The sequence below is a fragment of the Felis catus genome, chromosome D4 (assembly GCF_018350175.1).
Source record: "Felis catus isolate Fca126 chromosome D4, F.catus_Fca126_mat1.0, whole genome shotgun sequence".
Classification (NCBI taxonomy): Eukaryota; Metazoa; Chordata; class Mammalia; order Carnivora; family Felidae; genus Felis; species Felis catus.
The window spans coordinates 44292615-44316382 of NC_058380.1; the positions used below are offsets into that span (position 1 = coordinate 44292615).

The 23768-nt window shown below is 41.5% G+C and overlaps 1 protein-coding gene across 7 annotated transcripts in view; it reads right to left on the bottom strand.

Moving 5' to 3' along the window:
• Positions 1-23768, bottom strand: part of SLC24A2 (solute carrier family 24 member 2) — a 251515-nt gene that overhangs the window by 91345 nt on the left and 136402 nt on the right. For all 7 annotated transcript variants that reach the window (XM_023242351.2, XM_023242348.2, XM_023242350.2 and 4 more), the window contains exons 3-4: positions 8988-9026; positions 6288-6396 (exon numbers count right to left, since the gene is read on the bottom strand). In XM_023242351.2, coding sequence (XP_023098119.1) covers positions 6288-6396; positions 8988-9026 — 148 coding nt within the window. The remainder of the gene's footprint in view (positions 1-6287; positions 6397-8987; positions 9027-23768) is intronic.

Below are 23768 nucleotides of genomic sequence, written 5' to 3' on the forward strand. Positions count from 1 at the left end.
AGGTGAAGAAACCAAGGCCCTAAAAAAGGTAGAGCAATACCAATCATAAATGTATTCTGGTGGTGCTATCATTATCCCATTTTAAAAGTGGAGAAACTGAGGCCCAATGAGGTTGAGAAACTTGAGCAAGGTCTCAAAGCCAGAGGTTGAACCAAGATTTGAACCCAGGCAGTCTGATTCTTGAACCACATGCTGACTTTGTTGCTACATAGCCAAACTCTAATGGCATTCCACATGCCTTGTCCCCATGTCAGTGTCTCCAATCTATCACCTAGTCCCTGGGCTCTGCTGGAGTTGCAGAGTTAGCTATGGGATACCTTTTCCTGTGTAGAATAGTAGCTATGTCATCTGGACAGGCAGGTCAACAATAATTCAGCAGCCCAGGGATGAGAGCAAGTTGCGCTGAGGGCTCACAAGAGTGGCTGCAGCTCAAGGTACGGGGGAGGTGATGGGAGGGACCAAGGCTAAGACAGGCCTTGCTGCAAAGCCATCTGTATAGCAAATTCACATCTTCCAAACTGAATGTATGATTGGTCCAGGGATAGGTCAGAGCTCCCACTGTTTATGCTGGTGTCTACACCAGGAGAACAGGGAACACTGAGTTGGATGTGAGATTACACAAGGCAGTGGAGAAACACAAGAAGTATAAACACAGACTTGGAGTCAGGTAGATACAGGTTCCAACTGTGGCTCTGCCATTTACTGCCTGTATCGTTTGGTGAGGCAAGACACAGCCTCTTTACACTACGGTGTCATTCTCTGAATGATGGAATAGGGCTAGTGCAAGGGTTAAATGAGATGGTTTGTGTAGAGCACTTAACATAGTGCCTGGCTCATAGTAAGCACTCGGCAAATATTAGTTAGTGGTATTATTTAGACAAATTGATAGTAGAAGCTATCCAATACGAAAGTGTGACCTCCAGCATCCTTATTTTATATAATGGCTTATTTAGAGAAAATGTTAAAATCAATATGAGACACTGAATTTATTAGAAAGATCAATTCAGACAGCCATACTGTGATCCCAAAGATGGCTAATACTAGCTCTCTAGGGCTTTCTTATAAAAGAAACTCATTCCTTATTCCAACTATTTACACACGCTATGAACAGATACCCTTCTTTCATGAGCAGTGTCCTGTTCATTTTGTCACCCTGGAAAGGTACTGCTCAGTTTTGTTTTGGACTAAACCTTCATCCAAGGTGGGCTAACTATGGCTTCATCCCTTTCACACAGTGTGGTCTATCCAAAGCACACCAATGAACACATGAACCAATTGATGTTATGTGTCTCTGAAACATTGGATTAGATTAAAGGTGGTTTCAAATTTTTGATGTCTTTCCATTGAGAAATAGAGTCTCCTTCTCCCCTAGAGTCTGGGCCGGCCTTTGTGACTGCTTGATTGGTAGAATGCAGGAGTGACATTTGGGGATCTCCCAGGTTAGTTCATCGGAATCCTTGTAGCTTGTGTCTGGGCCTCTCAGAAGATTTGCTCTTGGAACCCTTCGCCACTGTGTCCAACCATGTGGAAAGGCCCTGAGACAACATGGAGAGTCGGCGGGGTGGTGAGGGGGGTGTCCAGCTGGACTCAGCTGGATGTAGGCACTTTTAAACCCTCTAACCAGCCCATCTACTATAGAACACTAAGTGACCTCCACTAATACCACATGGAACTGAAGAATCATCCCTGCTGATCCCTGCCCAAATTCCTGATCCATGAAATCATGAGCAATAATAATATGGTGGTGGTATTTATTTATTTATGAGAGAGAGAGAGAGCATGCATGATCAGAGGAGGGGCAGAGAGAGAGGGAGAGAGAATCTCAAGCAGGCTCCACTCTGTCAGCATGGAGCCTGAGGCAGGGCTCGAACTCACAAACTACAAGATCATGACCTGAGCTCAAATCAAGAGTCAGAGGCTTAATTGACTGAGCCACTCAGGTGCCTGGTGCTTCTTTAGTTTTTGGGTTTTTTTTAAGTTTATTTATTTATTTTGAGAGAGAGAGAGAGAGAGAGAGAGAGAGAGAGAGAGAGAGACAAAGAGAGACAAAGAGAGGGTGAATTCCAAGCAGTCTCCACACTGTCAGCACAGAGCCTGATGCGGAGCTGTAACTCACAAACCATAAGATCATGACCTGTGCCCAAATCAAGAGTCAGAGGCTTCATGGCCTGAGCCAACCAGGCGCCCCAATATGGTGGTGCTTTGAAGCCACCTCCATCTTGGGTGCTTTGTTACATATCAATAGACAACTGGAACACAAACACTGCTGGATCTTTTGACTCAGGCTCAGAGGCTGAACCATTCACCAGTGAAGGCGTCTGGCAACAACTCAACTGCTGGATTGTGGAAGACGGAAACACTTGAGGGGCATGGACGAGACAAAGAGAAATGTCTGTCCATAAGCCACTGGTCCTAGATAAGGTTTCCAAAGGAAGTTGAACACTTCCTCTGTGAACACTGGCTGTACGTCTCGTGCTGCCAGCGCCCATGGAGGTGGACGCTGGGAGCAGCAATGAACTGACCTTCCTCGTAAGGAAGCCACAGCAGCATTCGTGCCAAAAACCAGTGATGGAACCAGCATGCTCTACATTATTAAAAGGTGACGGTTTGGCATGAGGACGTGTGAATTCGAGTGATTAGATGCAAGCTAAAAGAGAGACGACTATTTCTGAGAGCAGTGGGTTAATTTTTTTGGCTGCTCTTGGAATGGAAAATGATCGTGAATTTTGGGGGAAAAATACCAGAGCAATCTGTTTTCTTGGCCGCGTGCTATGGAACAATTTTAAAGCATTGAAGTGCTTTCCATATTTTCTAATCACTCAAGTCCAGAACTGATTATATGGCTCTCAGCGTTCTCGCAGATTCATACCGCTAGAGCGCTCCCCGTCTTTCAGGGAGAGGTTTCACCTTGAAAGCAGGCGCTGGATTCAGAAGGCACATCTTGTTACAGCAGGAACAAATACTTTAATTGCACATAGCCCCACAAGGGCCAGGTGTTTCGGAAAATCACTGATGGCCCAACTCTGAGACAAACCCAGATTCACTCTTATCTCACCAAAACAAAGCATTACCTCCCCCACCAAACAGGAAGAACAACAGGCCCCACCAGAATGGAACTCTCCCGAAAAAACACCAGAGAAATTTAGATGGTGGAGATCTCTGGGCAAGGACGGACGGACACATACACACACACACACACACACACACACACACACACACACACACAGAGTTGTATACGCATAGAATGTCTCTGGAATGAGCCCTGAGAAATTGGTTGCCATGTAGTTTTCTCTGGAAAGAACTGAGGACTGGAGAAAACTGGGAGGTTGATGGAGGAGGAAGACTTCTTTTTTTAATCATAGCCTTTTGAATATCTTAAGTTAAAAAGAATCACGATGAATTATTTTTCAAAATAATGAAATGGAGTAATTCCAAACCTGTTTATGGTTCTCATGACCCGCCTTTACGTGTATTCACTCCGTTAGTCCTTACAACAACCTTATGAAGTAGACATCCTGACTTTACAAATGAGGAAACGGAGGTACAGAGGGGTTAAGTAACTTGTCCAAGGTCACACAGCTGGTAAATGCAGAGCTGGGATCTAGACCCACAGAGTTTGGCTCGGGAGTCTGTCCTCGTAATTACTACACAATACTGCCTTGCAAAAAATAAATATGCTCAGTTGCCCGCTCATAATCAAGTTGGGGCAGATAAAATGGTTTTCTGCTCTCATATGGCCCTTCAGGATGATGGGGTGGAAAAGATGGTGGCTCAAAATAACCAAGATATGATCTTAAACCCACGGGGCTTTGGAAGACTTTGAAATTTTGTGAATATCAGGTCAAAAGCCTGACTTTGGCCACCTTGCTCAATCTTGTGAGTTTTAGTAGCTACTATGTGCCAATACTCCACTAGAGTTTGGGTGGGGGGAAGCTAGTGAATTAAATAGAGTTCCTGTTCTCCAGAAATGTACTGCATCCTCGGGGAGATAGGGAGTAAACAAACAGTCACACAAGTTATAATGTGAGCAATAAAGAAAAGTGAAAGGGTGTGTCAAGAGATGAGGAGGCCCTGCTGAAGAATGGGCAGGGAAAGTGGAAGAGAGTGGGAGAAAGAAAAGTATTCTGGGTGGGGGGAGCAGCCTATGCGGAGACACCAAGGCAGGAAAGAAGCACCTGACTGGAGAGAGAAAGGCCCCTGTGGGTAAAGCAAAGGGAGTCAAACTGAGTTCGGAGAAAGAGGCATATCACACACACCATGATAAGCATTTCACAATTGTTCCAAGAGCCGTGGGAAGCCACTGCAGGTTATAAGCAGGAGTGACATAATTTGATTTACTTTGTAAGAGGATTATTTGGGGGCGCCGTGTGAATAATACACAGAGGATGAGGCAATGAGGCAGTGGAAAGCCAGTTAGGAAGTCTCTGCAGGAATCCAGGTAAGTGACGAGGATAGTTTGGAATCAAGAGCTGGCAGAGAGAGTAGATAAATTTGAGATCTACTTGGTGGTATGATATGCTATGAAATTAGAATAATAACGTTGGCCACGAAGTATAATTATGAAGTGTAAATTCACTGGGGTGAAAATGCTCTGTCAACTGTAAGGTGCTAGACAGAAACAACTACTACCATAGATGAAGAAACCAAGTACTAGAGAGACTCTAACTTGCCCAACGTCACACAACTGCTTAGTGGCTGGGAGGAAGTTGGCCTGCCATCCCTTCATTCCCTTCTCCGGGGTAGTGGGAGGGATCCAAGAAGGAAGGAAGAGAAGGCTAGTGACCACGTGTAATTCCCTTGTCCAGTGGGCCTCTGGGTAAAGAGAGTAATGATACTTAGGATGCCTCTCGCTAAAGATTACCTCTAGCCAACAGGACTCAGGATCTATGAAGCAGGGCTCCTTACAGAATATCATATCAGCTATGCAACACTCTGTGGGAATAAAATGGAGATGCTTCCTAATCAAAATGCTCTGTAGTAAGAGGTGACCCCATGATCCTCACCTATTATTCTGGGTGAGACGTGTGTATTTAGTGAGGGAAGAAAGGGCCTAGGGAGCCATTCTCGAGGTCCCCTGAATTTTTTCCTTCATCCAAATCTCTTATGAACTGCACCCCTAAAATTATTCAGCAAAGCTTTATATTAAGAGATCTGATTTATGTGACATGATTTGACAATCTCATCCCATGTGTCCCAGACGCTATTCTTCCAATGATCCCCATGTAACATGTCAGCCCCCATGTAACATCAGGCCCAATTATAAGGTATGGAGGTGAAGGGAGAACAGACTAGCTTACATTTGAATCCCTTGTTAGCAGCCTAACTCTGATTTATTGGACACTTAAGACAGCTACATACTGGAAAATTAATTTTTTTAGGATAGTTATGCAAGTTAAGAAACACAATGGATCTGCCTTCATTGCGAACGAGTAAAACTTGAAGAAAACAATACCGGATTCTTTGTGATGGTTCATATGATTACCCTAGGAGATGAACCAGGCCTTTTAGGTCCCCCAGTGACTGGTCAAAGAGAGTCAAACTGGTGCTAAGCATTTACCTTCGAGAAGGCTCTTTGGATGGTCACCAACCACCCTCCAACTGCCAAAGAATCAGGACAATATTAACGTTCTACAGTGAACATGATTCCCCAAACTATTCACGACCCTACTAAGCATGGAGTTCTCTTCTCTCTCTATTTGTTATTTAAAAACAATTTGAAAGTTTATTTTTGAGAGAGAGAGAGAGGGTGAGCATGCAGAGGAGGGGCAGAGAGAGAGGGGGACAGATGTGTAAAGTGGGTTCTGTGCTGACAGCAAAGAGGCCGATGTGGGGCTCGAGTTCACGAACTTGAGCTGAAGTCGGACGCTTCACCAACTGAGCCACCCAGGCGTCCCCTTCTCTCTCTTTTTCAAAATGCACCATTAATGTTCATATACAACTTCATTTTGGAACTTAGGAGGGATGATGAAAGAGCACTGTCACTCTAGCTGGAAGGGAGAGAAGCCTTTTTGTCTTCTCTTCCTCATAACAAACTATTTATGCTGGAGGCATCAAAAGAGAATCAGTACACAGACCCCAGATCCTACTCCTGGTACAAAACTCCCCAATTGTGAACGGAGCGTTGCAGATAAAGCATGCCAAGGGGCCAGGGCTTCCTCTGGCAGATGTTCCACACGAGGACACTGGCAGGCTTATGTGATGGAAGCATAAACATGTTTCTGAAGAGAAGCCTTTTCACATCGCCTTTACCCCCCCACCGAGCTCCCAGACTAACGCCTGACATTTACCTTCAGCGAGTGGGTCAAGGGTGTGAATCATGAGCTGGAAGATGCTGTTCCTCATGAGGCTGTTATGGAGGGAGGCAGAACTTCCACCTCGCTGGAGACGTGGCTTAGCCTGAGCAGAGAAACCAGACAAAGACGCTGTTAGTTCTCAGCAACTACAGGCAAGTGTATTACAGGTCAGATCTCACTTGGTCTGGTGGGCACCCATTTATGTCACATGATCACACACCACTGGATGAGAGATTTTCAAAGTACATTTCAAATCTTGCTTTCTCACATCCTAAGGGAATCAACTGCTACATGTTTTGCGGGGTGGGGGAGGGGAGCTTAGTAAATGCCAGTCGGTGCGCTACGTGCTTCACATCCATCACTTTATCTCAGTCTCCAAATGAGCCCCGTGAACTAGCTGCGGTCATTATTCCCTGTAGACAGATGAGGAAACTTCGTCTCAGAGAAGTGAAATGAGGTGCCCAAGTCACACGGACAAAAATCAGAGAATAGAGAAATGGATCTCGGGTTTGCTTCTCTCAAAATTTATTTGACCCAGTCAGTGGATGATCCTTAAAATGTTCGGACCGTGCACCCCATCCATAACATTTTTGAGTATGCTTATATGTACGCATCTCTGTCTCTATATCCACGCACACTAAAATATGAGTCTGTCTAGCATAACACATTTGCAAAAGTAGAAATTATGAAGAATATAGAAAGTAAATGATAGAGCCGCTAATATTTTCTCCTTGCTCCCCAAAGGAATACTTTGCAGATCTCCTGGGATACCTCATCTCGACCCTGAGGTCCACAGCCTATGGTGTGTATTAAGTGAGATTTGAAGAGAAAGAACCTCTTATTGAGTCCTCAGAAAAACTTCCTGACGTCCAAGGGAGGCTCCTTTTGCATAAACTACTAGTGTGAGTCTTTGGCTAATTAAATGAAACTGACAGGTAAGAGACGAAGAAAGAACTTCTAGAGATGAGGTTACTTACAAACTCTTTTTATGGCATCTTCAAAAGCAAACAGTCTAAAAAAAGAAGCCCTAAACCGTCTGGATTTGATAGATTTTTTATCCTGACTAGGAACTGCTTTCTCCTCCTTTGGTTGAGTCTGTGCTAGTTCTCACGGGGAAAGAGACTTAAGAAGTAGCTGAACTTTACAGGCAGCTGGATTTAAGAGGGAGGGAGGTAATGTGGTATGAGGGAATTAATTGCTTTTTGAACTTCTGATGCAAAATCTCAACATAAAGTTTTTCTGGGGCCAGGTAAAAATAAAATGTGATTTCCTACAGTCTCCCAACCATCTCTACATTACAGGGTTTTCCAATATATACCATCACACTCAAGACTCACAAGGGGGCTTTCCAAGAAGAGTCCCACAAGGGACTTCACAATCAAATACATTTGGCAAGTGCTACCTCCTAGACCAAGCCACCATTAGCATTTTAAGATACACACTGGACCGCGAAATGTAACACTAAGGAAATCTGGTTCACTCCGTTGTCTTGGACAGCACCCATAGGTCTCTTATTTTGTAGAATACTTACTAACAATCATGGTCCACACACTGGGAGACAAACATGGAACCCACAGTAACTTGAAGTATGGGTAAAGTGCCAGGGTAAGATACATGGAGGAATCTGAATTTCCTAGTGTGATTTTATTGTCATTGATATTCTAAGGAAATCGTATTCTGAACTCTGACCGAAGAAGAATCAGAGGGGATTACTGATGTCTCAATTGTGAACCAGATCACGAGCTCCTCAAAGGAAGAGATTGGGTCTATATCTCTAGCCCAGTACCAGATTTGGTATATCTTATGGGCTCTCAACGAATCTCATAAGTCTTTGCTCTGAGCCCTACAGGAGAAAGGATGGGGTCATATGTATCTTTATTACTAGTCTTTTCAGTCTTAAAAATCTGTAACATTTCTTAATGCATTGTGTTATTTGATTCAGATGATTAAGGTTCAGAGAATTTTGGGGGCAAGGTTAAGAGGCTCGAATAGAGTTGAAATGTAATCACTGTTTGACAGCTGGACACAAAACTCTGAAGGTCATTTCCTTGCCATGCTGCACATTACAGAATGTGATGTGTTAATTGGATAGGAACTGGTAAATGTTTTTGTTGCTAATAATTTGTCATAACCACCATTACTACGCTCGCTCTAGGAAACTAGAAGAACTTTGCTGTGGAGATCATCATCAGCGAAGGATTCTATCTACAGAAGAACGTAAAGCATTCTTTGGGGTATTATGTATATATTAAATACATAGGTGTCATGCAGCATTTCTTTTGATGGAACCAAAAGAAATTTCTCGCCAAAAATTAGGTGCATGCAGATACACAAAGAAAATAGATATCAAGCATTAGATCCCACACTGTCCCCAAATATCAGCTCAACATCCCCTGGGATGCAATTTGGAAATATTTCACTCTTTCAACTCCTCTAAAAGTTTACACCAAATGAAAGAGAGAATTCTAACGCTTTGAAATCTAGTCCCAGAAATAATTTGAACATCAGTGAATATCAGAATACAGCTGACACGAATTATAGGACCGAGTATACATATATACCAGCAGATTAAGCCGTTTAAGTATCCCAAGGGGGAGAATGGTTTGTTGAGCACATGAGCCCTCCTCCTCCCTCCCCTGTCCCACACTCTCCACAGGCACACAAACAGGTACAGACACAGCCACTGCTTCCTACCGGTAGAGCCGGCTCATCCTTGTCCCTGGCTGTGGACGACTGCGTAAGAGAAAAAGGCAAAAACAAAAGACAAATAAATAAATGATGAATCACACAGAGGTTTTACATTTAATGACAAGCATCAGTATAAGGAAAGATTGGTTCTTTCTGCTTCTGGGAAGGAATGAACCAACACAGGGGGCCAACAGGTATAGATTACTAGCCAATATATAATGGTTTATTTAGGCACATGGCACATTCTCCTGAACACTCAAAAGTTGAATGGCCAACCCAAGTGCCCAGCAACTGAGGGCAGTTCAATCAATTATGGCCCATCCATGCAGTGGAATTACCACGTGGTCATTAAAATAAATGAGGTAAGTACACTTGTATGGACATGCAAAAATATCTAAGATATACTGTTCAAGTGAAAACAATTAAAATCTTATTTTTCATCTCGTGTTATGAAGGAAAATAAATTAACAATACTTTAGCATATGTAACGAAAAAAATTTCTGTAAGAATCATACCAAACCTTTGCCAGTGGTTATTGTTGGGGGTTGGGATCACAAGGAAGAATGTTTTTCCAAGTATTTTGGAGGGCAGCCACATTCAACCACCCCATATAGGGTAAATAAAATAAAGCCTGAAGAAGTTAGGCCACTGGATTAAAGACTAAGATCGTCACACGCAGAATTCAGATAGTACACTTTCTCTGCCTCCCTCACTTCAAGTTTGCCATTCTAAAAATGGAAATATTTGTCAAGTCAAGAAAAGTCGACTGAAACACAAGGGCACCTGAGGGCCTAGTCATCTGTTAGGAGAGAACGCAACTCCAACAAAGGGACATTAGAGTTCTAACATGACCCAACTGGATGGCTTTGCTTTGTCAGTTTAATATGCACACTCCTTCAGCAGAACCAAGGCACTATCCTGTGATCTTTCTAATGATATACAGGTGCCCTGTGACCTTCTTCATGCTTGGACCACCTCCTTTGCCCCTATACCTCAACTATGGGTGCATACAGCAGGAACAACCCAGAACTCTACTCCTGGTGTCTAGTTTCTGGTCCTCCCCGTCAGCGTCTTTGGTAATTTATGTCTTCATGAATAATCAATCCCATGCAGAGAAGACCACACAATGCAGAGCTGTTCTGGAAACTTCACAAACCCTAGGCTCTCCTTTTTAGTCCTACCACACATGTCTGTATGTAAGGATGTTCAGATGCTCCCATTTCCCACCTAAAATATACATTTCCATGTAAAACACTGGAAAGGATTCTTATAATTTCATATTTCAAGTTATTGGCTATGTGTAATTCACTTAATTATGATTGGCACGTTTGAAATCTTGGAACATGAGAAACTGAATCCATAATTTGTTTTCACATGTAATGTGATTTTAAGAAGACTAAATTTCGCACTTAATGAAGCTGACATTAAATGTGTGCAGACATTCCATTAAACATTTAATATTCTTATAGAAAACTTTTTTTAGATTTTAGCGTCAATACCAACATATATGTTTTTCTTCTGGTTCCACACATTTTTGTAGGCCCTTGAAGAGCTTGTATGCCTCAGGCCCAGACAGAACTGTTCTCCACTGGTGATAATTTTTGGGCACAGCCCTTGGGCATTCTAAATTTGCCATAACCCCCTGATTTGGGGCTCTCTCTCAGAGACTTCTCTAAAAATACGAGTAAGAAACTATTGCTGATTCCCTAGTCCCCAGGAACATGCTTGGAGATTGATGTGGACCTGGAATTTGTCTTTGATTTCCCTTTTTGCTCTGAAGGCACTGTATGATCCTGCTTCTCTCTGGCAGGTCCTTTCATTTTCTCTTCTTCTACATCAGACGGCTCAACAAATGGCCCCACGTCCCACAGAACATTCCCCCAGGGAAGTTATCCAGTGCAGCAAGCTCAGCCTTTGGACGTACACCGAGATGAACTGTCAGAGCACGCCTTTTCAGTTAGCAAATTTACACCTTGTGGCTAAATGGCAGACAAATAATTAGGAGCAGGAATGGATACCACAGCGACACTTCAGCACATGAAGGGACAGGATGAAATGCAGCAAAGAACAGGGTGGTCTTTAGAAGAGCAAAACCATAACCAGCTAAGGGTGTGCCTGGAAAAATATATATATTTAAAGAAAATATTTGAGGAAGGAAAAAAGATCAAGCCTGTCTTTTGGTCTGAAAGGGAGAAAATATATCTGCCCCACTGACTTCCTTTTTCTCTCACAAGCAAGACGGGTCACGAGACACGATAAATGGAAAGAAAATGCCTAAGTACATAGATTCTACAAAGAAAAAACTGGTTGCAGAGAAAGGTCTGAAATCCTTTACAAAGTCTCCCACTGTTGAATGTCAGCCGAAGTTGACATCATTAGTTTTCTTTGAAGTGTAACTTGAGGACATGAATATACATCAGGTTACCGCATGTATATTTAGGAATATATATAAATGGCAACCGAAGCCATTAAGACACCCCTCCACTTTCCTTTTATGTAGCCCTGTTGCAAAAGAGATGGAAAATGAGCCGTGTGATGATAACTGCTCATTTTCAGGGGCTCACCTACATCAACTGGTAAACCCTCATGCTCACCTGACTTGGCCTCACTTTCGCTGCACGGTGAAGCAGTGGTGCTGATTATGTTAGGAGTTCATTTTTAAATGGGTTTTAATTACATCGGAAGTAACTGGTGAAGACAACAAAGGAATGATCCAAACGTGTATAGCCGATGCTTATAGGCCTGCAGTGTTTCTAACCACTGAATTATTTAGCTCACTATCTGGGCTTGAGGTTGACCGTGGTGTTGTGAATTTATTTTCAGGGCCACTGAACCCCCGACCACTTTATTTTAACCCATCGTATATGACAGAAGACAGCTTCTTCAAATGAAGACTCATGGGACTTCGGGGATTAATCTTGGCCTTCTTCTTATGCATTTTTGCTTTTGCATGCCCTTGACTTTAAACACACCAACATATCGCACATTTGGCCTGTAAGCAATTTGAAAGCCCAATCCCTGGTGGTCAGCTGAAAGGCTGTGCTGGCCATGGGCAAAATTTGTTAAGTCTATTGGGAACATACATGGAAATTCTTGAGGAATATTTAAAAGAATTCATAAACTGCATCTCCCAGGGTCACAGGTTGGAGCTGTGGTGCACCAACACAGACCTGCTTCTTCATTCATGAAAGCAGGACATCCACCAGGCCAGGATATAAGGGATACATCTTTTACTTAAAAGAAAGTATTCTATAATTCAACCCTTTATTTAATGTAAGCTGGCCTCCTCCTTAATCACTGCAAGTAATTGAGTAATTGAACAACTGGAATGATGCCATTAATATCTGTTATTCTCTCCGGCAGAAACCCCAATTCTATATGGGAATTTTGCTATTTGATAGGTGCTTTGAAAGGGCCCCCCCCCCATTATAAAACCATTAGCCCACTCAGGATGTATTTTTAGCACTATAACTCATTCATAAATCCTTAAGTTGTCTTTCTTCCTTTGATCCCCCGGAAACCACTGGTTGAGAGATGATTTCCTTGACTACAACATGTTTGATTTGACTTTATACAGAGCTTCCCCCCAGATACAGGCCCCCACCTCCACCGCAGACACATCAACATCAGGCAAATATGACAGTTTAGCTGCGTCATAGCCACACAGCTTATGCGTCACTCGCATGATCAAATGGGTCGCTGGGAAGATTTCACATGCCAAAAGACAACTGTGTAAAATGAGGGGTGACTTCTCTGGACAGTGGCATGCCATCAGATATAGAAAGATAAGCAATTATTCACAACAGTCAAGTAACATCCATAAACTTCTGCCACTATAATCTCTCACTAGATCCTGAGAAATGCACCAGAATTTATTGTGCCAAGGACCAAGAAGCACTGTAAAGTCCACAAAAAAATTTTAAAGTACCATTATTTTGTCATAAATGTCACCTAAAACATAGATGCCTGCGATTAGAAATACTGATCCAATATTTAACTGACATTAGTTTGATGTCTTGGAATTTAGAAAGGTTGGGTGGAGGGGAAAGATGGATTTTCATTAAGAAATTAACAAGGAAGTGTGAAATACTGTCTCCTTTTTCTTTCAACATATTCAGCTGTAACAATAACTTTCTTTTTTTTTTTTAATTAATGCTTATTTATTTTTGAGAGAGACAGAGAGACAGAGTGTGAGCACGGGAGGGCAGACAGAGAGGGAGATACAGAATCCAGAGTAAGCTCCAGGCTCTGAGCTGTCAGCACAGAGCCTGATGTGGGGCTTGAACCCACGAATCACGAGATCATGACCTGAGCCGAATTTGGATGCTAAATCGAATGAACCAACCAGGTGCCCCTCAAAACCTCTCTTCTGGAAAGAGATGAACCTCAAAGTCTATGGGAAGACTGGAAGGTACCCTTCAGAAGTCTTGAACCTGAAAATCTACAAGGAAAGAAATCTTACGACTTAATCAGATGCACAATCATCACTGTCTCCTTCCCTTTTCAGTCTTAGCACACTACCAAAAACATTAAGGAGGGAGGGATCAAATAAATCCCTAAAAAAAGAAACACTAAGAGATTTAAGTTCAAATAACTTCTACCATTGGTTGTTGGGTAATTATTCTACTATCTCTGCCCATTAGGAAACTAAGAATCTCAAAGGTTAGTGAAATATTGGAGGTGGCAGCCCAGGACACAGAAATAACCCGCTTCACAACTCTGGTTTAAAGAAACACATTGGGATGGAGAGAAAGGGTGGAAATTAAGTAAAAAGTGTGGCAACAGAAGCTCACATCTTGGAGCAAAGCCTTTTGACGGTTTGTTTAATTCCCATGATCATGAAATATTTGGGATAGTAGGAAAAAATTTCAGAAGAATAGGTATGGCCCAAAATGGAGAGAGTGAAAATGAAATTGTTTAGTGACAGTTAAGGAACAGCATTTTGCCTTTTAAATAGTCGTCATAAGAGAAGAAAAAAATGCAGGATGAGTAGTAGCATCTTATAGTTGTTAAGAATATGGAATTCAGGACCATACTTCTCAGATTCATTTTCCTATTTTTGTCATTTATTAGCAGTGTGCCCTTGGACAAGTTACTTAATCTCTCTATGCTTTAGTTTCCTCCTCTGTAAAGTAGGGATACAAGGAGTAACTATTTCGGAATGTTGTAAGGGTTAAATGGATTAATACATGTAAAGTGATTAGACCAGTGCTTGGTACATAGGAAGCACTATGGATTAGCTCCATCATCATTACAATACATATTAGGAGTCAGAAGGGAGAATAATGGCAAATTATAAGACAAAAGCATGCCCAAGGTTGTGAACTGGATTAGAGAACCAAGTGGCTTCTGGGAAGGGTAAAATTCCACTTTTCAGGATGGAGGGAGGTGATTTGTGTAGGACACTGCAGGGTGGTTGGCTGGGCATATCCTGGGTTGGCAGCTGAGTGAGGAGGAGGTGACACGACAGATTATACTTCCTTGAGTTGGCTCCAGACCATGTCCCTGTCCCACGAATTGGCGTAGTCTGAAGGATATAGGATTGGTAAGGCTATGCCGGCATTTCATATCCCATATAGCTTAGTGGTATAGTGGGCCTGGTTTTGATCAGGAAGCTCTGGAGGCTGGAAAATTCAGAGAAGGCAGAACCCAAGCCTGGACCAAAAGACCCCTCCACACCCCGGGAACTTGGCAAGTTTCTGTTCAACATTTGAAGTTGCTCGTGAGAAGGAAAAGGAAAATATCTGGATCAGAACCATAAATTCAATTTCTGCTGGAGCCCTTTCTCATTAGGTAACATTCTGGACGACAAGTTCACAAATCCAGGAAGCCAGGCAGTGCAGGAATGATCTGTGAACATGTCCAGTATGAGCACCTCTCACATCTGTTGAAAGTCATGGTTTGGATAAAGAATGAAACAAGGTCCCAGTCAAAGCTTGAAAAAACCTTATCCCATGAGAGGGCAGTTGCTCATAACAGGTGAGATGGGGCATTTGTTGTGATCTACTCTAAAATTGTTAGAAAATACAATTAAGGAATTTCCAGTAAGGCAAGGGGACAGGGGATCTTCATGATGCAGAATTGCATTATAACTGACCAGTTGACATCTACACAATCACATATTATCAGCGTTTCCAAACTTTACTGATCATATATACCATTACCAAAAAATTCTGAGCCGGTATCATATATGTAATGTGAATGTCTATCATCTATCTATCCATCCATCGTCTATTTCATTTATATACTACTGTCAAACATTATATAAACATAGACTGGTTTCTTATCTCTCTTTTTAAGAAAATAATCTTACTTATAAAGTTGGTACAAAGAAGACAGTAATCCTCACTTTATAAATGGAGAGAGTTCAGTGGGAAGTTCCTCCGCCTATTTCTGCACTCAGGTTACTAAGCACCTGTGTTAATTCACTTAATTTGGGAATTAACAACCCAGTGCCACTGACATCTCTCATTCCCCCCAACCCCAAATCCAGATGTTGTTGATATACTTTGTTGTATCACTTAAGCAATTCTCACAACTGCTAACGAATCATTTCGATATGCCAGTCAAACACAATCTGTTAGTGGTATTCTGGCTTTAGTCACACAAATTTCCTTTGACTAGTAAAGAACCCCCAATGCACCCCCATATTAAGTCTGGATTGCCTTACTTCTTTGAAGGACGGAGTGTCTAAGATGATGTGAATTTTAAGGAGAAGTCCAACAAATCACAGACTGGTTTGCCACAAATCAAACAGATTGCAGTCATAATGGATAACATTTATTGAAAGTTCAATATGTGCCAAGTGCTTTATGTATAAATATCTCATTGAACCCCCAAATAAGTATTATAGCCATTCTGCAACCTTTAGTAAGTAAGGACCCTGAGGCGGATGGAAGTTGGATAATTTGTCCAAGGCCACAGACCTAGTTAGTGGCAGAGTTGGGATGTGAATTCAGACAGCTGGGCTCCAGAGCCTAAGTGCTGGAGAAATAAGAAAGTGGAATTTTCCCTGCAGTGGCCTGCGGGAAGGAGACTGGAGGCACTAGACTCCAAATACAATAAAAAGTTTATGTAAATTAAAAGCTATTTATGAGCTCTGACTTCCAACGGAGGCAAGAAAATAGTATTGCCAAGTGATTGATTTGAACACAAAATGACAGATTTTATTTGTGCTTGTTTGGTACAAAAAGTTGATGCCTGGGAATGCAGAAAGAATAGAGGTTATTTTCTTATCTTTGTCCCTCCCAGCATTATTATTTAGACTCACCTATTAATTGCCATGAATTTTCAACATTGGTTTTGTCTCCTGAAGGTCATGGAGGCACTTTTTATGACCTTCACAATAGCACAGGTTTGAGTAACTCTGCAAATGAGTTTATCCATATATCAGGTTGACTTGTATCAAGGACTTTATAGCTCAGCAGTAGGTGGGAAAAGTGGGGCCCTCTTGTGGTCCCGTTTATCACTGTGGATGTATGATACTAGTCTATATTTAGTTTATTTGGAAGCACGGTGTCCCCAGTGTTCAATTTATTGCTGTCACTTGAAGGACCAGTGCTGTTTGTTTCAAGGAAAGAGCAATGAAAAAAAATTAACCACGATCCCAGTGCCTGAAGCATCAATGAGAGACTCTGAATAGCAAGTTTTGAATTAAAAAATTCTGTCATTTAACAGTACTTATTTGATAATATTTATTGGACACTTACTATATGCCAGGCATTCTTCCAGGTTCTAGGGACACCGAGGTGACCAAAAAAATCTCTGTCCTCATGGAGCTAACATCCCAGAATATGTTGTTATGAAATTAGACAGAAAGGACAGCAGTTAGATCACTTAAAATTAAGTGGTATATGTAAGGATGTACCTAAGTGAATTAATGGTGGTCTGGCCATAACTTTTACAATCAACTTTACGATTAATTTAGTAATCATGCATTTAACCTGCATTCTGGTTTGAAGAGAAGCTAGCAAAAACTATGAAGAATATAAAGAACACGATTCTGTCTATAAAATTATAAACCCAACAGATGGAAAGGGCACTAGATATTTAAAGTGCATCTTGAAAGCAATAAAATTGGAAGTCTGATTAATTTTTGGCAATATTATTGGCAACAAAGTTTCTTAAAAAAAACTTTCACATTTTTAAGATAAAAAAAAAAGAAACTCTGAACTCTAAGGAGAACAGAAGACTATAATTTGAATGTAACTTTGTGATTTGGGTATATGTAACTTTTCTCCTTTATGATCTCCTAGGTATTGTGTAACCTCATTAATACAACTTATTGATTCTCGACCGCATTTTAACTTGTGATCCTGGAAATTTCACTGGCGCCATGCTGGCGCCTGGTTCCTACAGGACTTGGTATCATTTCCATATGTGCAGAAAACGGGAGATGCCAGATTTGCTGAACTTGGTTTTGGAATTCCCAGGAAGCAAATGTGTATCATGTAAATCCAACTTAAATAGTTACTAATACAAATGAAAAATGTAATTAAGCTTTGGGAAAACAACAAAGGGCACAAATATGAAGTATATAATATTCTCTGTCGAAAATGTACTGATATTGAGAATTGGTCCCATTTCTTGACCTGCTCTCCTGTTCCCAAGAGAGCCCAGGATGGAGCTCAGATCGTTCATGTCATGGAGGTGGGACAGCAATGGCGGTCCCTTGGAACACTGCTTGGCTATATCTATATTCCATTCACCCTCTGTCTATCTCCCTATCTTCTCCCCAGTTCATTCTTTTATATTATTTGTCGCATTTCTCTCTTTCCTGTTACTGAACACCCTTCAGATGGCAGAGACCACTTTTTATTTCCATTTTATATTATTCTACAGTGCCTAGCATAGTGGTGCTAGATTCTCAGTAAGTGCATGTTTAATAATAAATAGGTGAGATTAGATATATTTTTAAATTAGCGTATATGCTCAAATATAACAAAGTTGGAGGCAAATGGCTTCTTTTCAGCCCAACACTGAACTATGTCACTTTTCTCTTACTTGATACGGCTAATGACTCACTGTCTCCTGACTCCTCCTCCCATGTATCTGAGATGTATGCTCTGACCAGACCTGTATTTCCTCATTCTTGTGGAAATGTAACAATATAAAACCTCCCCTCTTTGAACTCCTCCTGTTTCAGAAATGGCATTTCACAATTATTCTGCATTGCCAGTGTTTGCCATTTTGTCTGCTTGGTTGAGATTGTAACCTTCTTGAACACAGGCGTCTTAACAACATTGGACATCGATGTCTTGATTGGCAGTTACAGAGAGGTGGGTCTAGAGCTTTGCAAGGGAGGTGGATGCTCAAAAAGGTGGGAAAGTCACTCTGAGACAGAAAAGAGTTGAGGAGCTTGGATCCAGTGTTGAGGCTTAGGCCATGGTCAGCAGAAACAATTTTGACTAGTACAGAGGGCCATCAATGAACAATTCTTTGGCTTAGTCCCTGGGACCATGTGCCTAGACACTATTGCATGGGTCCTTTAACCTGAGAGAGCCAGTCTTCCTTCTGGTAGCCTAACACAGGTGGACCTGTAATACCAGTGGCAGAGGACAAGGTGGTAGTGATCTCTTTTAGCCAGAAGTGCAAGTATTGATTGGAACAAGGCCATCGTGTAATAAGTGGACAAAATGGCATTAAAGAACAGTTCTATTGGGCACCGACCATGATACACCTGAGCACCCTGGAAAAGTAGAGTGCATCGTAAGGACTAGGAGTCCCAACAACGGGTTTGACATGAAGGTGCTTAAATTCTCAATCATCCCCCTAAGACTGATGCAATCTAGGGAAGTGAGAATCACACTGAGGTTCACGTTTATCCTCAACATCTTCTCAGCTCACTTATCTTTCCTACCCAGAAGGCAGTCCTGGCAAATCACTATTTTAGCTATTTTATTTGTGTCCCAACCCTGGATATGACCAAGTTATTCCCTCTTGCTCCATTTGCCACATAGCTTCCTTCATCTTCAAAATCACTCTTTCGTTCCCTCTTCGACACATGCTTCACGAACACCTTATTTATATGTGCTAAACTAGTCTAGGTATGGCGATACAACAGTGAACAACACAGCCCAAATCCTTGCTCTCATGGGACTTATATTCTGGTTTAAATCTCTCTTCTCAGACCTAGTCTTCCAATCAAGTAGCAACAGCAGAGTTAATATATAAAATCCCTGCTGACTTTTGCTGAGCACTAACCACACTTGAGATACTGTGCTAAATGCTCATCATCATCACAATCCTAAGTGGTAGGAAGTAATAGGAAGCACTTAAAAAAACCTTTTCAATTTGAAATAATCACAAATTAACAGGTAGTTGCAAAAAAAAAAATGTGCAGGGAGGGCCTATGCACCCTTTAGCTGGGCTCCCCCCCGAGATAACATTTCACATTAACTACAGTACAATCTCACATCCAAGAAGCTGACATTGGTGGAATCTATAGAGTTCATTCAGATTTCACCAGTTATATGTCCACTTACTTGTGACTGCGTACGGTGTGCGTGTCACCCTAGGCAATTTAATCACATGTATAGCTTCATGTGACCACCACTGCATTTAAGATATTTAACTGTATCATTACCACAAGCTTCCCATATGCTACCCCTTTATATCTACACCCATCCCCTCTCCTCATCCCTAGCCCCCATAACCAAGATCTGGTATTCATCTAAGTTATTTTATGACTGTTACATAAGTGGAGTCATGCAGTATGTTATCCTTTTGAGACTGGCTTTTTCCACTAAGTACAACTTCCTTGAGGCTCATCCAAGCTGTTGCATGTATCGATAGTTTAGTCCTTTTTCACTGTTGAGTGGTATTCTGTGGTATGGATGTACCACATCCACCCACTGAAGGACCTTTGGATGGTTTCCGGTGTGGGGCTATTGTGAATAAAGCTGCTAGGAACATTGATGTACAGATTTCTGCATAAAAGTAAGTTTAATTTCTCTGGGATATGTGCCCAAGAATACAACTGCTGGGTCGCAAGACCATTTTTAGTTTTAGAAAGAACTATTTTCCAGAGTGGCTATGCCATTTTATAGTCCCACAATATATGTATGAATGCTTAAGCTCTTTTGCATTCTTGCCAGCACTTGGTATTATCATCATTTATTTCAGCCATTCTAATAGGTACATTGGTATCTCATTGTGATTTTAATGGGCATTTCCCTAATGGCTTATGATGTCGAACACTTTTCATGTATTTAACTTGCTGGATTCAAGGCATCACTCGCTTTGCTTTCCCTAAGTAAGGATAAAACATCCTCTGAATTCACCTTCCATGAAGGATAGAAGGGAATTTATTCAGAAAATGGAAGCCATCTAATCTTCATTAAACTATTTAAGGAAATCTAGAGCTCTAATTATTAGCTTTTCTTTGAATAAGAAGTACATGATTTTAAAAGGAAACTGTATTTTTCCAGTGTCATGCATCCTTCTAATCATATAAAAACAAAGTATAAACAGAAAGATGAAACAGGTCTGACATTAAGTGAAGATAGTGCTCTATTTTTGCTGATGAAATTATAATGGACTGATGATGTTGGAAGGTTCAGGCCTTAAAATAAAATTTCTGGTTCCAGATAGTGACTGTGGTCTCCTAGGGCATATCTTATCTGTTATCTGTCAATAGCATCACGGAAATTGTGTACTTTTGGAAACAGATGCAGCCTTGCAGTAACAGAAATGGAAAAGATATGTTCTGGGAATCCGAACTGCATTACAGTCAAATAGGGCCAGGAGCTATAGATATTATGGTTAGCACCATCTTCTTGGCCAAATATTCAGCACTATTTTCAGTACTGGAATTAAAAATCTGTTGCAGAATTAGGGGACAGTGACATGGGGAGTATCCTGTTGAAGAAGCTTTCTTTGTAACTACTGCTGGCTCTGAAGCCTTGGTGTTAACCATTGGGAACTTATCAAAATTGTTCTGTGTACTTCAGTTTGTATCAGGTCCTACTACCTGAGCGTATTGCCCAGATAGCATCTTAAATGCTAATAATAATAATATAATGTCGTATAATGTATAATATGTCACTGCTGAAAGTTTATCATTTACTAAATTATAGTACTGTCATTGGACATCTTTGGGCAGGATTCTAAATCACAGTGAAAAACATACTGGACCTAAGGGAAAATGATGCTCAACTGAATGAAGAAAATCCAGTCTGAAAGTAAAAGACTGTGCTTATGGTAACATTTTTCTCAAAATAATGTGTCTATTCTCTAAGTTTTTATAATAAAAAGTTCAAGCAAGAGTTTGAACAATAATACAGTGAGTAGCCATAGTCCCAACACTTAGATTCAATAATTTTTACCAGTTTCTGTATTTCCTTTATCTATATCTCTAATTTTCTGAGTCATTTTAAAGTAATGTGAAGATGTCATGCATTCTTCACCCTTACACATCTCACATGCTATCTTCTGACGATATGGGCATTCTTCTACATAATAATACCATGCGCTCGTGCATTTGTATGTATGTCATAGGTGACATGGCTTTAACAGGTTAACACCGTGTAATGGGTTTTTCGAGAACATGATCAAATAGGTTTGTATTTACACTTTTGTCCCCAAAGTTAGTCATTAAGTATATGTGAAACAAAATATCTACGCTATAAGTCAATCAGCGAAAGACAAACACCGTATGATTTCACTCATATGTGGAATTTAAGAAACAAAACAAGTGAGCAAAGGAAAAAGAGAGAGAGAGAGAGAGAGAGAGAGAGAGAGAAAGAGAGAGAGACAAACCAAGAAACAGACTCTTAACTATAGAGAACAAACTGATGGCTACCAGAGGAGAGGCGGGTGGAGGGATGGGTGAAATAGGTGACAGGGATTAAGGAGGGCACTTGTCGTGATGAGCACTGAGTGATGTATGGAAGTGCCGAATCACTACATTGGACACCTGAAACTAATATAGCACTGTCTGGTAGCTATACCGGAATTGAAAGAAAAACCTAATTAAAAAACATCCATTTTATCTGCTAAGATTTCCTTCCCTTCCCTACTCAGGTCAACAATCATTTGGTTCATTAAACAAAAAAGTTGCTCCAGACACAGTGCTCCTTTCCTGCCTGCATTAGCGTACTGCTGAACAATACTAGCCATACAGACCTCCATTAATACAAACTACTTAATGCGGGAATGTGGGGTCCACAGTCTAGATTGAGGTGAGCTTATCTCTGTTTCAGATTGCCTGAAATGGTAAACTTTTGTGTATGTATCCATTTTCAGGGGTAGGGAGAAGAGCATCCACTGTGGCCATCAGATTCTCAAAAGTGCAACCCTAAAAAAAAGGTTGAGAACCATTGATTTAATGCTTTCAAAATGCTTACCCTTTGGAAGCTGGGAGATATTATTACCAAGGGCATAAATTATCAACTGCTAACTGACAGAAAGGAGGAATTTCAAAAAGACTCGTCTATTCTATCCAATCGACAGCCTGGTGCCACTGAACTGGGTTCTGGCACAGAGCTAGAGAAGACGGCAGCACGAAGCATATTACACACACTGACAAGTTCCCAATTAGTTCAAAGTCTTCAGGAAAATGATCTGAATGTCACTGCAGATGGCCTAACTCTATTCGGTGGGCAGAGTCCAGGCAGAGTGCCAGAGGCCCACTCTGGAGATCAGGCCCCTACCTTGCCCGGACTGTGTCTGTTCCCAATGTAGCCCCTCTCCAGGCTTTGGTGGCCTTTAGGGAGGTTTCCAACTGCGACTGAGCTCACCTTGAAGAAACGCAGAAGGGGAAGCAGAGAAACCCAAAATAAACAAGTGAGAAAAAGGAAAAGCGTCTCCAGATACCTGGACGTTTTAAAAACGGGTGAACTTTCTTGCAAATGCCAAAAGGAACAAAACAAGGGTAGGAAGAAGCACCAGGTGCTGTGCTTAGTATTCTTACATGGCTGTCTCACAGCATTAGCAGAAGTAGCAGGACCTCCTTAGCATCTCTGTTTCATAGCCGGAAACAAGTGAAGCTCAGAGAAGTGTAGCAATTGGATGGGGGTAAGGACAGCTAGTTAGTTACTCAGGCAGCTGGGGTGAGAACCCTGTCTGTTGAATGCACGTTTTGTTGTTTTGTAAATATTCACTCGGGTGAGGGAGGATAGGTATGGAATGCACAATGAAAAAGAACAACAAACAAGTGACATCGGCTCACACTGTGGGGTCATTTGCTTACTGCGCTTTATTTTGAGCTAGCTTCTGTTGAAAAATGCATGGTGAGAGACAAGTCAATAGCACTTAGCATCTGAACCACTTGATTTAAATGCATTATCTCATTTAATATTAGAGGTCCATAAGCATTACCAATCCCACTTTACTGCTGAGAAAGTAGCCTGGAGAGGCCGAGTGAAGAGCCCAAGGCTACAGATACAGTACTTGATAAAGTTGGGGTTCACACCCAAAACTGGCCCAGGAGCCAGTGTTCTCCTTCTCTGTAGGCTTGAGGCTATGGACCAGGTGGGATCAGGACACATGTTAACACCTGGGAGGGCACCAACTTTGAGGCCACCAGAGAACACTTAGTTGAATGAGAAAAGGTTACTTTCTTTCTCAAATGAACCCTTGGTTTATCCAATAAACACATTCTTGAGAAGTTTTATAGAAAACCGAGTTTTAGCAAATTGAATTGATCTTTACTGCCAATGGGTATCCATTAGGCAGATGATTCTAATATGTTCTGTTTACCCACACTGTACATCCACAAATCAACATTTAAACTTCCTGGGATACGGGGTGGCTGGGTGGCTCAGTTGGTTAAATGTCTGACTTTGG